Source organism: Theobroma cacao, chromosome 9 (assembly GCF_000208745.1).
Source record: "Theobroma cacao cultivar B97-61/B2 chromosome 9, Criollo_cocoa_genome_V2, whole genome shotgun sequence".
Classification (NCBI taxonomy): domain Eukaryota; kingdom Viridiplantae; phylum Streptophyta; class Magnoliopsida; order Malvales; family Malvaceae; genus Theobroma; species Theobroma cacao.
In genome coordinates this window covers 34740370-34752453 of record NC_030858.1, presented here as the reverse complement: position 1 = coordinate 34752453, position 12084 = coordinate 34740370, and the positions used below count along the sequence as shown (strand labels likewise).

General features: G+C 35.8%; 1 protein-coding gene across 1 annotated transcript; it reads left to right on the top strand.

Annotated features, from left to right (window-relative positions):
* On the top strand, positions 210–6771 carry LOC18590407 (glucomannan 4-beta-mannosyltransferase 2). The gene is made up of 9 exons (XM_007015899.2): positions 210–984; positions 1131–1229; positions 1579–1831; positions 3745–3855; positions 4517–4653; positions 4734–4847; positions 4969–5168; positions 5258–5473; positions 6034–6771. The coding sequence occupies exons 1-9, from the start codon at positions 655–657 to the stop codon at positions 6185–6187; spliced, it is 1614 nt and encodes a 537-aa protein (XP_007015961.1). The 5' UTR covers positions 210–654; the 3' UTR covers positions 6188–6771.

Here is a 12084-nt window from a genome sequence, read left to right as displayed (position 1 = left end):
TCAGTAACTCAATTAATCTTTTCTTGTATAATGACAAAAAGGTCCTTGCCAAGAAAAAATCCTTGTAATCTTGCAAACTGAACTAATCAAAAAGTCCACTCACCCCTCTAGTTGGAACAGTTAATGTTCTCAGCTTTTATGGTCACCAAAAAAAAGTATTACTACAAAAGAAAATTAATAGGAGAAGGGGAGTAATTAAAGTCCAAATAGGACCAAATCTGACGATAAAAGGCCCATCTTTCTCTCTCTATCTATTGCCCTGCTTTCCTCCCTCAGAGTCTCTCCGCATTCCTCTCTCTCTTGCAGTACCATCTGTTTCTGTTTCATTTTGATAGAAAGAAACGGAATCTGCATTGGCTGGCATAGTTGTGAGAGAGCAAGAGGAGGGCTGGCAAATAGCTACTTCTGTTCTTCCCATCTCTGGGATAATTAGAGGAGCGAGTGACAGATTTGAATTTGGTTCTTAACTTTTTTGTGTTAGTTTCGATATAATCAAAGGCTTCTTCCAAGTTATATAAAGCCCCATTTTCAACTACATTGTTCACAAAAAACCACTGAGAGAGATTCTTTTTTGGCTTTTCTTGGTATCTTTATTTCTTATCCCCTGTTTTTTCTCTGTTTTCCTCTTCTCTGCTGAGTGGGAGACAGGCAGAGATGGCTCAAATTTCACCAAAGCTGCTGATTCCAGAGTCCTTTCAAGTGTCAAGAGATGATATTACAGGTCAAATTGGTTTGATTTGGGAGCTTATCAAAGCACCATTAATTGTTCCTCTACTGCAACTTGGTGTCTACATTTGCTTAATCATGTCACTCATGCTCTTCATGGAGCGTGTTTACATGGGAATAGTCATTATTCTTGTTAAGCTCTTCTGGAAAAAACCAGAGAAGCGTTACAACTTTGAGCTTATTCAAGATGATGTGGAACTTGGTAGCTCAAATTTCCCCGTGGTTTTAGTGCAAATCCCAATGTTCAATGAAAAAGAGGTCAGTGTCTCTCCCTATTTTTTCTCTGTTTTCTTCTCGGTGAACTTGTTTCTTTTTGGTATTTTGTTTCTGGGTTTCAGGGAAAAGGCTCAAACTCAAAAGTTTGCTGCTTTATGATTATTTTTTTCTTCTGTCCCTTGGAACAGGTTTACAAGATCTCCATTGGAGCAGCTTGTGGACTCTCATGGCCCTCCGATCGTCTTGTGATCCAAGTACTCGATGATTCCACTGACCCTGCAATCAAGGTAAAAATCTTAATACGTTTCTCTACCCATTTGTTTTCATGATGCATTTGGCTCACTCATTTCCTTTAATTTCCTCTTCAGTTGCTTACCAAAGATTATGCATTTTAATTCTCTTGATAATATCAAATCCTTTTTCCTTCATATCAGCTAACCTTCAGCTCTTTCTTTTACAGCATTATGCATTACTGTCATTTTTTAACTGTGAAAGCATAAAAACTCATTTACTCCCAACATTTATTTCCCCTCACCTTCCTTCCATCATTGAATTCTTCATTATTATCCCCAGTGGTTTTTAAAATTGCCGAAATGGGGTTTGAGTTTGAGCTGATTTTGTTCAAAAATCATGTAGCTAATGGTAGAGCAGGAGTGCCAGAGATGGGCAAGCAAAGGCATAAACATAACGTACCAAATCAGGGAAAACAGGACAGGTTACAAAGCTGGAGCCTTGAAAGAAGGGTTGAAGAGAAGCTATGTCAAACACTGTGAATATGTGGCCATTTTCGATGCCGATTTCAGGCCTGAGCCAGACTTCCTTAGAAGAAGCATCCCTTTCTTGGCCCGCAACCCAGACATTGCTCTCGTTCAAGCTCGCTGGAGATTTGGTAAGCTAAACCTTGTTCTCTTAATTTAATTTAATTAATTAATTACTCTCATTTAATGACCTGATTACCTTACTGCTTAAATTTCTCAAGAGTGTCGGTGGTATACTACTATTTGGTTTTAACTTTCAATTTTCCCTGGTGAACGCCTTTTTTTTTTTTTGTTTTAATTCTCTATTTGGGTTTTGGTTTTTGTCGGCGGAATTGGTTGCAGACTGCATGGGGCAGAAGTGGGTCCACAAAAAAACCCACCAATCACGGGGTGGGGACCCCAGTTTGCCCTTAGCCATCTCTTTAATCAGCCGTATATCACTGTTCATGGGACCCATCTATGAGAATTATAGTATTGTATGATAATACCTAATCAATCTTAATAGTAGGCAGCAGCATTACAAGATGTGATTAGTTAAGGAAATTACACTAATGGGATAAACTTAGTTATAGACATAAAAGTGTAAGAACTCAACGGGATCCATCCCCTCTTTGCTTCACGAGGAAGGGTTCCGTTGAATTTTTCATAATTCATAATATTTTGTTCGTATAAATAATAACAAATAGATCACCTTTTTTTATGTTTCAAAAAATTTTATTTTATTTTTTTTATGATGATTTTAAAAAATAAATTCGATTAATTGATTCATAGCATCTGTTTTTCATAGTATCTATGATGCTTTTAAGGTTAATAAAAAAAAAAGAATCTCTCAATTTTCTTTTTTTGGATGACACAATCACAATATATATTTAATATTTGTAATTTATTCTTCTTTTATTCATTTTTTTCCTGTTGACCAGATATTAAGCAAATTCTTTCTAGCACCATTTTATATGTTAAGATACAAATATTTTTTTAAAGATTTTTGAAAAAGTAATTGTCATTTTTAATATTGAAAAATCAACAATTTGACATTGAAATTGCAATTTAATAAAACACGTTTCGGTGTGAAAATTAAAATGAAAATGATATCTACTAACGCGAAGTAAATATGATTAAAATTTATATATCATGTATGACGTGGAAATTTGTTTAGTGTCTTTTGAATTTATTTTGTTCTATTAGGAAAATTGTAAAACTATTTGCCTTTTTGTGACCGGTGACATGACTTTTATCTCGATTAGCTCAATCAATAGGCTTCGTTCTTCTATTTTTAGTAACTTGCATGTGATTTTGGGGTTGCTTTTGTCACGTCAGAATAAAAGAACAAAAAAGGGTGGGATTTTGCTCTATTGATCAACGACCCAGATTATACGGGTCACGTGGTCAACAGCAAGGGTCCTCTTCAGACCTTGGAGGTTAACATTGTCATTTCAACCGCAGCAGCCACTCCACTTTCCACGTGCCGTTTAACGTTTTTAGTAAAAAAAAAAAGAACGGGGGCCCAGCTAAAAGGTAAAGTTAAGATGCGGGCAGTACTATATCCCCAGTAGTGGACCTTACTCCACTTTGCCGACACTTGGATTTTTTTTTTTCAAGTACCATTGGGATTTTTTTTTCTTGAGAAACAAAAAACAACTGTTTCAAAATTTTTGTTTGGGTGCATGAATTTAACATTATAAAATAAGGCAGTCAGTTACATAGATTTTAGAAGCAACCCTCATGCACTTGTGACGTGGCACATTGTGATTTGAATCATGTGAGGACAAAAAAGTCTAAATGACTTTTATTTTTGTTTGTTTCCCTCTACCTTACTAGGATTCGAACACGGAAAATAACTGCCTAAGGTGCCTTCAACTAATAACTTTATCTCACAAAATTAACAATTCATATAGAGAAAGTGTGAGGATAATCTTAGGGTCGTGATTATTTAATTTTAATTATCCGTACAAGATATGCACGTTACTACGAATTTGATGAAATTAAATAATTATAACGCACATTATTATTTGGAAAGATTTTATTAAAGCGGATCGTTTTGCAGTGAACGCGGACGAATGCTTGTTGACAAGAATGCAGGAGATGTCATTGGATTACCATTTCACAGTGGAACAGGAAGTTGGGTCAGCAACACATGCTTTCTTTGGTTTTAATGGTAAAACCTATTTTTCTCGTTATTCATTTAACAATTAGTTTTGGTTCGTGCCTGTTTGGTTAAGCTAACTACATTTCTCCTCCTTATTGTATTTATTTTCCAAATCAATTTGGGTGACATCTGCTAGGAGCCTAAGACTTCCTCAAAGTTCTTAGTTTACCAGTTAAGTGATGGTGACTCTTGCTTTTACAAATAGATGTAGTTGGTGCTTGAGGGTGACTGGAACTGGGAACAATTTTCTAGCAACGAATTGACCAACTCAACAAGGTTGTCTGCTAGAGTGTCATAGAATTTTCATAATTTTCATGATAAACAATGTACTTAGTTTGAGCCTTTCAAAGATGCTTGAGCTGAAAATTTGTAGATGTTAAAGTTGACAGTTAGAGTGTTGTTAGAAGTCTGCTTTGCTCAGGACAGATTTGGTGTCTGATTTGATTCCTCCAATGCTGCTTGAGGGTAAATACATAACAAAATTTAAATTACTACTTAAATACTTGAAAGATCAAAGCAACTCTGCTATTTTTAACCCTTGTCAGAGTCATCAAATTATTCATGAATGATGGTAATTAATCATGTAAACATCAAGATTGTGCATTAGATTCCCTATCTAGTGGCTGTTGTCAATTACTATAACTTAAATTTATGCATGATCCAAATGCAGGAACTGCTGGTATTTGGAGAATTGCTGCCATTAATGAGGCAGGTGGGTGGAAGGATAGAACCACCGTGGAGGACATGGACCTTGCTGTCCGATCTAGTCTTAGGGGATGGAAATTTGTTTACCTTGGTGATCTTCAGGTATTATTTCTCTGTGATTATGCAATGCATAGTCCCCCTCCAGTGAGCAGGTGACTTATGCTTCTCTATGTCTTCCTTAGGTGAAAAGTGAACTTCCTAGTACTTTTAAGGCCTTCCGCTTCCAGCAGCATAGGTGGTCTTGTGGTCCTGCTAATCTATTCAGGAAAATGGTGTGGGAAATCATTCAGAATAAGGTTAGTTCAGCTTCAGGACTGCTGTAAATTTTCTCATACATATAAGCTAGTAGTTTTAAGGCTTTCCGTTCTCCTTTTACATCTTATACAGTTAATTGATTTTTCTTATTACGTATTGCAGAAAGTGAAATTCTGGAAGAAAGTATATGTTATCTACAGCTTCTTCTTCGTCCGAAAGATCATTGCTCATATGGTCACCTTTTTCTTTTACTGTGTGGTTCTTCCGCTTACCATTTTGGTTCCTGAAGTTAAAGTTCCTATTTGGGGAGCCGTTTATATTCCTTCCGTCATCACCATTCTAAACTCAGTAGGAACTCCAAGGTATAGTATACCCTCAATTGGTTCTCTGGTGTGATATCTACTTTAACATGATTTGCAACAGCAAAGACTAATTTTCTTTGCATTTGCAGATCCATCCACCTATTATTTTACTGGATTCTTTTCGAGAATGTGATGTCATTGCACCGGACTAAGGCAACATTTATCGGTCTCCTGGAGGCAGGCAGAGCCAATGAGTGGGTTGTCACTGAGAAACTAGGAGATGCTGTCAAGAAAGCAGCAGATGCTGCTAAGAACAAGACAAATGCAAAAGCACCCAGGAAATTTAGATTCAAATTTACTGATAGGTAAGAACTCATCTTCACCCTTAATCCAATTGCCATAAAGAATTTAAGATTCGTCTCAGGTCATCTTTCTTATTTTTATTTCTATAAAATACTGCCCACCAAATCTGCATATTATAAACAAAAAAAAATATTTGCCTACTCAACCTAACCCCATAAGTTCTAATGGTCAAATATTTAGTGCATTGCTCTCTGCAGTATGGTGGTTGAGATTCTTCAGGTTGGCACCTTATTAAATAGACAGCCAAAGTGATCAGAGATAGTACATTCTATGGATTTCATTGTTATTGTAGTTGCAAAGGGATAAGGCTCCTATCCTAGCTAACTTCACATGATTCTATTGTTAGCTACTTAGCTTCTACCAATAGATATGTCTGGAAACTTACTAAGTCTTCTCTGAATAAAAAATTTATATAAGACAATATTATAATATGTGAATGTTATATTTAGGGACCACTAGTATAGGTTTTTTTTTACCCCTTCGTTTATTTACCACTACCAGGAAGGATACTTAGCTGTTGTCAATTTTTCTGTGTAATTTCTTGTCCTTGTTTTCTTAACAGACTCAACACATTGGAGTTGGGATTTGCAGCATTCCTCTTCATTTGTGGATGCTATGATTTTGTCCATGGGAAGAACAACTACTTTGTATACCTCTTCCTCCAAACAATTACCTTCTTCATCACAGGAATTGGCTACGTTGGCACCATCATCTAGTGGCAGAGTCCTGGTAGCATTTGTGTTGGTGTATCAGTGTTTTTTCTCCCCCACAAGCAAAAGTATTAAGTATAAGTGGGAGTCTGTCTGCAACATTTGACTGCAACTATCACTTATTTTTAGCTCATTCAAACAGAAATAGGTCATTCAACATATTCAGCCCAAAGGCTGTCGCCATCTCTCCCTCAGAATCATTCCAGTAAATGGAGAATTCACCAGAAAACAAATGCTGTTGTTATGCCAATATATTATACAGTGTCAAGGACAAAGAAAATGCTAAACGAGCCTGTAGTAAAGACAACAGGGAGATGATGTTATTTTCTTTGGACAGTTTGCCTGTAATTGTGAGATTTTTTTTTTCCTTTCTCTTATTTATTTTGGATTTTTATTTTTGGGTTTCCCATTTGTTAGTTTTTACTCAAGGTTTTTGAAGGGAATAAAGTGATGAATGGAAGGGTGAACTTGTAATCACAGTTAATTTATCAAATTCCCAGTATTTATATGTTTCTGTTAAATCCTTGGATTTGTATTCAGAACCCTATAAAGGGGATTTGCCAGCCTGTTAATGATTCCTTTCTGGTCCCTTTTCTAATTTACTTGATTCCTTTCCAAGACTTCAACTGTGGGAATTATTGCTGCATTATTTAGAGATTAAAAACTGTTCTAAACTTTTCATCAGCCAAGAAAAGAAAGCCTTAACTTCACTCATCAACCTTTTACCTCTGACCTATTTAAAACTATAATGACAACCGTTTCTGCATTGGATTTCCCCCTTGTCAACATTTCTTATTGTTTCCTTGCATACATTCCCAGGATTTCCTTAATGTTCTAGATTGATGAAAATGTTAAACTATTCCAAATCCTGAAATCATTGCATCCATTCATACAAAGTACATCTACAAATTGAATTACACAAGTAAACTTCTCTCTAAAGTAACATGAAGCCATACATAAAAATATAAACATACTGTACTTCATTTATGGAAAAGCTTCTCTTGATTAAACTTAGAGTTGAAGCATCGGCTCCCATTTTGAAATTATAACCACAGCTACTAGGATGAACAGCAGATGAACTGTATCTGTGTGCTGAGACACAAACAGTACCCATAATCATTTCTAATCTTTTTCTTCTTTCAGTCACTTTATTACAAGGTAGTTTACAAGAAACAACTTCATGCTTACCTTTCATGTCTTGTCCCAACCATTTGCAGCTGGTGGGATGAATTATGCATTCTGCATTATCTTAACATATTGTTATTTCTTTTTTCAGCAACATTTTTTGAGTACCCGTTTTCACATTAGGAATCTAACCCTTTCCATTGATGATGGAACAATGGCTTTCAAAGATTAAACTTAAATAATGCTCATTGTATGTTTCTTCTAATAGAAGCCTCATTATCTCAGCTAACTTTTGTCACTTTTACTTCAACTAATGGGAGAGATAAAGAGAGAGACATACAAGCAGACTTAAAATATATCATCCAAAAGGTGCAGTAATAATATATCTGCAACTGGCATATATAATAAGAGAGAGTAGGTTAATGTTTTGATTGAGTGAATTGGGAGGCCTGCAAAACCTGTTTCTATTTAAATCTCCAAGGACTGCTAACAATGATTGGCCTATTGGGCCTTATGAAAGATAATTGAATTTTTAATTGGAGGTCATATAGATTATGGAAACTTCCAAATAAAGTTTTCTGACAATTTATTTTAAGGAAAGGAATTCAAAAACAAGGTGCTCCAGGCATTAACCGACCTTGTATAATCAGCCTTTTCATGATTGTATGATTGTCACAGAACCCTTTTGGGCACATGCCCTTCAAAACAAGAAACTTATAACAAGAGCAAACAGAGAAAAATTTTGTGCAGCAATTTAAGAGATAGAAGACATAGCCAACTTGAATGGAAGATTAACAACAAATCAAGGTTGAGAACAATTTATACATCCAATGTTGAAGAAATACATAAGAAAAGATATAGTTCTCTTTGGCTTGAAGTAGGTTAAGTATATTCATAGCCCTCAAACAAACAAAGAATGAGGCTAATTCCTTTTCCTGGACCAAGTTGTGCCCATGATCAACTGCTGCTATTGAAGCATATTGACTTATTCTTTTAACTTTTCTTTCTTTTTTGTACAATACAAATTTCTTGTCTTGGTATTTAAATTGGTTCTAATAGGTGAGGAGGATATATACCCCACTTACCAACTAAGATAACCCTGTAATCCATATTTTTTCCAGATTCGTTTGTAGTCCATGGTATATACTCTAATGTTGCAAGCAATGTTCATAAATATAATAATGAGCCTTAACTGTTGCCAACTGCTCTGAGTGACAGCGTCACCAAAGTGAATATGCCATTATCGTTGCAAAGCACAAGGTTTTCCTATCAATATTACAGGTATAGAATAGTGGCAGTAACAAATAATCAATGAAACAAGGACAAGGTGGCATTATAAATGTAACAACCAAACTGTGTCAGACTGCATTAATTTATCTTTCTCAATTATGATGGAAAAACTCTACCTATGATTGCGACAAACAATGGTGCCCTTGTTTCAGGCACTCATTGCAACAATTTCTCTCAAGGACCCCATAGCTAACAGAGTACCTTTTTCATTTCATAGGTGGCGATGACAGGATTTGGAGGCGACAAATGTAGCTTTCTGCGACAGTTACTCACCTCATTAAAGGAAAAGATAGGGTGATGCAGAGTGATAAACCCTGATAATGTAATGAATGATGAAAAAGACTGAACCATGAAGTGGAACAAATAAAAAACTTCAGCTACAACCTGACAGTTAGTTAAAAATTTCAGTGCTAAGTTCCCCACAGTATTGTTTTAACAATGCATGGATGGATTTCACAAGCAAATTTATTGTTTTTACTTCAGCCGTGCTTGTTGCATTATACACAAATCTTAGATTGAACAATCCCGACGGGCATTTTTGTTTCTCAGCCTTAGTATTCCGGGGCATTCCCCACATTGTTCCAAAGAGCATTTGCCCATATCTTTCTCCACTGTTTTCATTTTCTCACACGATGTGGGGTTCTATCAATAATTATCCTTGTAAAAATGTTACTACACTTTCTTCAGAGTGAATCTGGGGCTAACTTCAGCCTTGAATCTGCCCCTCATTTCCAAGTAATTTTTTTTTTTAATTCTAAATCTAATTCTAAACCTGATACATGTGTGTGCAGAATACAATAATTGTTTGGATACTTTAAATGGTTAGTTGGCAAGTCTTCTCAACTTCCTGTCTCCTGCTTTGGCTTTTTGGAACTGCCGTTTGATGGATCAATTTTTAACATTGACACATCGGGATCCTTTTCCTTATACAGCCATAACTTGGGGAGTTCTTAGGCCCCATTTTCTGCAACATGGGGTCACCCTCTTCTTCATAATATTCCACAGCATCTACCATCTACTATACTCTTTCAATAACAAGTATCCTCGTTTATTATGAAACTTACTCAAGAAACAACAAAGATAAAATTCAGAGAAATCAAGCAAACAGAAAAATATAAAAATTTATGTGGTTCGGTCTCTTACCTACGTCCACGGAGTGAAACTGTTCTTATATCATTAAGAAATTAAAATACAATAAATTGACCTCAAACCAACCGAAGATCCCTTACACACTTTTTCTTAATAACTTCCCAAGAACACTCACCCAAACCACTCTACCTCCATCTAGAGCAAAAGACAGGGTTACAAGATGTCCCCTTTCTAGAGCTCTCAAAGTATTACTTGCAATTCTAAAGTCTAGAAATTCACTTTTATAATATAAAAGCCCAAAGTAGAACATGATTAGGACTCGATGTGGAATAAGCCTCTCTATAGCTCTCAAAGCACTACTTGCAATTTTAAAGTCTAGAAATTCACTTTTATAATATAAAAGTCCAAAGTAAAACATGATTAGGACTCGATGTGGAATAAGAAGTTTAAAATCATACAACTATTTAATGTATTATACAAACAAGAATCCTAATCAATTAAGATCTAGAATTATAGTCAACCTAAAACTCAACAAATTTTCACATTTGACTTGAATTCAAATTCCTTAAACTTATTCCACCCGTCGCACCTAATTTCAACTTTCTAACTCAACCTACTTTCCAACACATTGAACAACTCTTCAAGCATAAAACTTTTTAAATCATTGGCCTTTATAATCACCACAACTACACATACCGAATCAAGCATGGTCCAACACTCGATTCCACAAAACTGTTAATGCACCTGTGCAACCATCAAGCCAATGGCATTAATTGACTTCAGAAAAGGACCTCGACGACCCTTCCAATTCACTATTGATAAGATTTTTCATACTTTCACCATCGTCTACATCATGGGAACCTTTCCTTACCTTCTCGGCAAATGAAATCTCACTTTAGTAGCTACCATCTCCTGTGCACTGTTCCCATCCCTTTGAAGCCTCACATTCTAGACGATATAAGCTAATTCCCCCTCATCATGATCATGTCGCCTTGTGTGACTTTTACCACTCCATCACAAGCAGAATATCTTTACCCTTTGGAGTCTAACGGGTTCAATGATATTATATTTTTACGCATCTTTGGGACATAGGCCACACCACCCAAAGAGCGCACAACCCCATCAAATATTTTTATTTTCATCACTCCAAGACTCATGACCTTCACTATTGACTTATTATCCAAAGTCAAATTCTCAATCACCTCTTCTTGAAGTAAATTGAAACAATATTTTTGATAATATATGTGAGTAATAAAAGCAGAATCTAAATACCAATAAAAATTTGCATCCATATTTTCTGAGATTGCAAGGACATCACAATCATCACCTTCAGCAACGAAAGCACACTCACTTTTGTTCTCGTTACTTTGATATCCTTTTGTAGGACAATCCCTTTTAATATGTCCATACCCTTTGCATTGAAAGCACTAAACATTGTTGGATCTATACTTGTCACTCTTAGATCCCATACCGGTTGACTTCCTCTTACGAACCTCAGTTACCAATGCCAAGCCACTAGGATCTCTATCCCCTTTCTTTCAGGCTTCACGAGACATTAACGTTGCTTGTGCTTATTCTAACGTTATTGTATCCATCCCACATATCAGAGATTTTACAAATACCTCATAAGAGTCTAGAAGCGAATCTAGGAACAATAGTGCATTTTTCTCTTCCTCCATCTTCACATTAACCTTCTTCAACTGATCAATGATTCCATTGAATTCATTCATATGCTTCATGAGGTCTCCATTCTCCTCTATTTTTAAGCGATACAACTTTCGCCTAAGCTGCAACTTGTTGGAAAGATTTTTCGTCAAGTAAATCTTCTCAAACTTTATCAACGACCTTGGAGCAAAATCCTCATCAATAACATGATTAAACACGTTATCTTTAATGCAAAGCCAAATAGTGCTCATACACCTTTGCTCCAACTCTGCCTATTCAACATCATTTATGTCATCTGGTTGTCCTTCCTCCTTTCTTAGCAAAAGGCACATTAAACTTTGCTGCATAAGGAGATCTTTCATCCTCCTCTACCATTGTGTGAAACTAGTCTTCCCATCAAACTTCTCGATTAAAAAATTCGTAGAACCAGTAACTTTTGACATCCTTGTTAAATCTTGAATTTATCGAACCCGAAGCTCTGATACCAGTTTGTTATAAAAATTGTTCAAGAAACAACAAAGATAAAACCCAGAGAAATCAAGCAAACAGAAAAACACAAGAATTTATATGGTTTGGCCTCTTACTTACGTCAACGGAGTGAAATTGTTCTTTTACTATTGAGAAATTAAAGTACAATAAATTGACCTTTGTAGTTCCCCAAACCAACCGAAGATCCCTTACACACTTTTTTTCAATAAGGTCCCAAGAACACTCACCCAAACCACTCTAGTTTC

Bases quoted from the DNA above. Each gene is read 5' to 3' on its own strand.
- LOC18590407 (XM_007015899.2), top strand. From the start codon at position 655: ATGGCTCAAATTTCACCAAAGCTGCTGATTCCAGAGTCCTTTCAAGTG. The intron at 3,856-4,516 runs GTAAAACCTATT...ATCCAAATGCAG, and splicing joins TGCTTTCTTTGGTTTTAATG to GAACTGCTGGTATTTGGAGA. The intron at 4,848-4,968 runs GTTAGTTCAGCT...TACGTATTGCAG, and splicing joins GGGAAATCATTCAGAATAAG to AAAGTGAAATTCTGGAAGAA.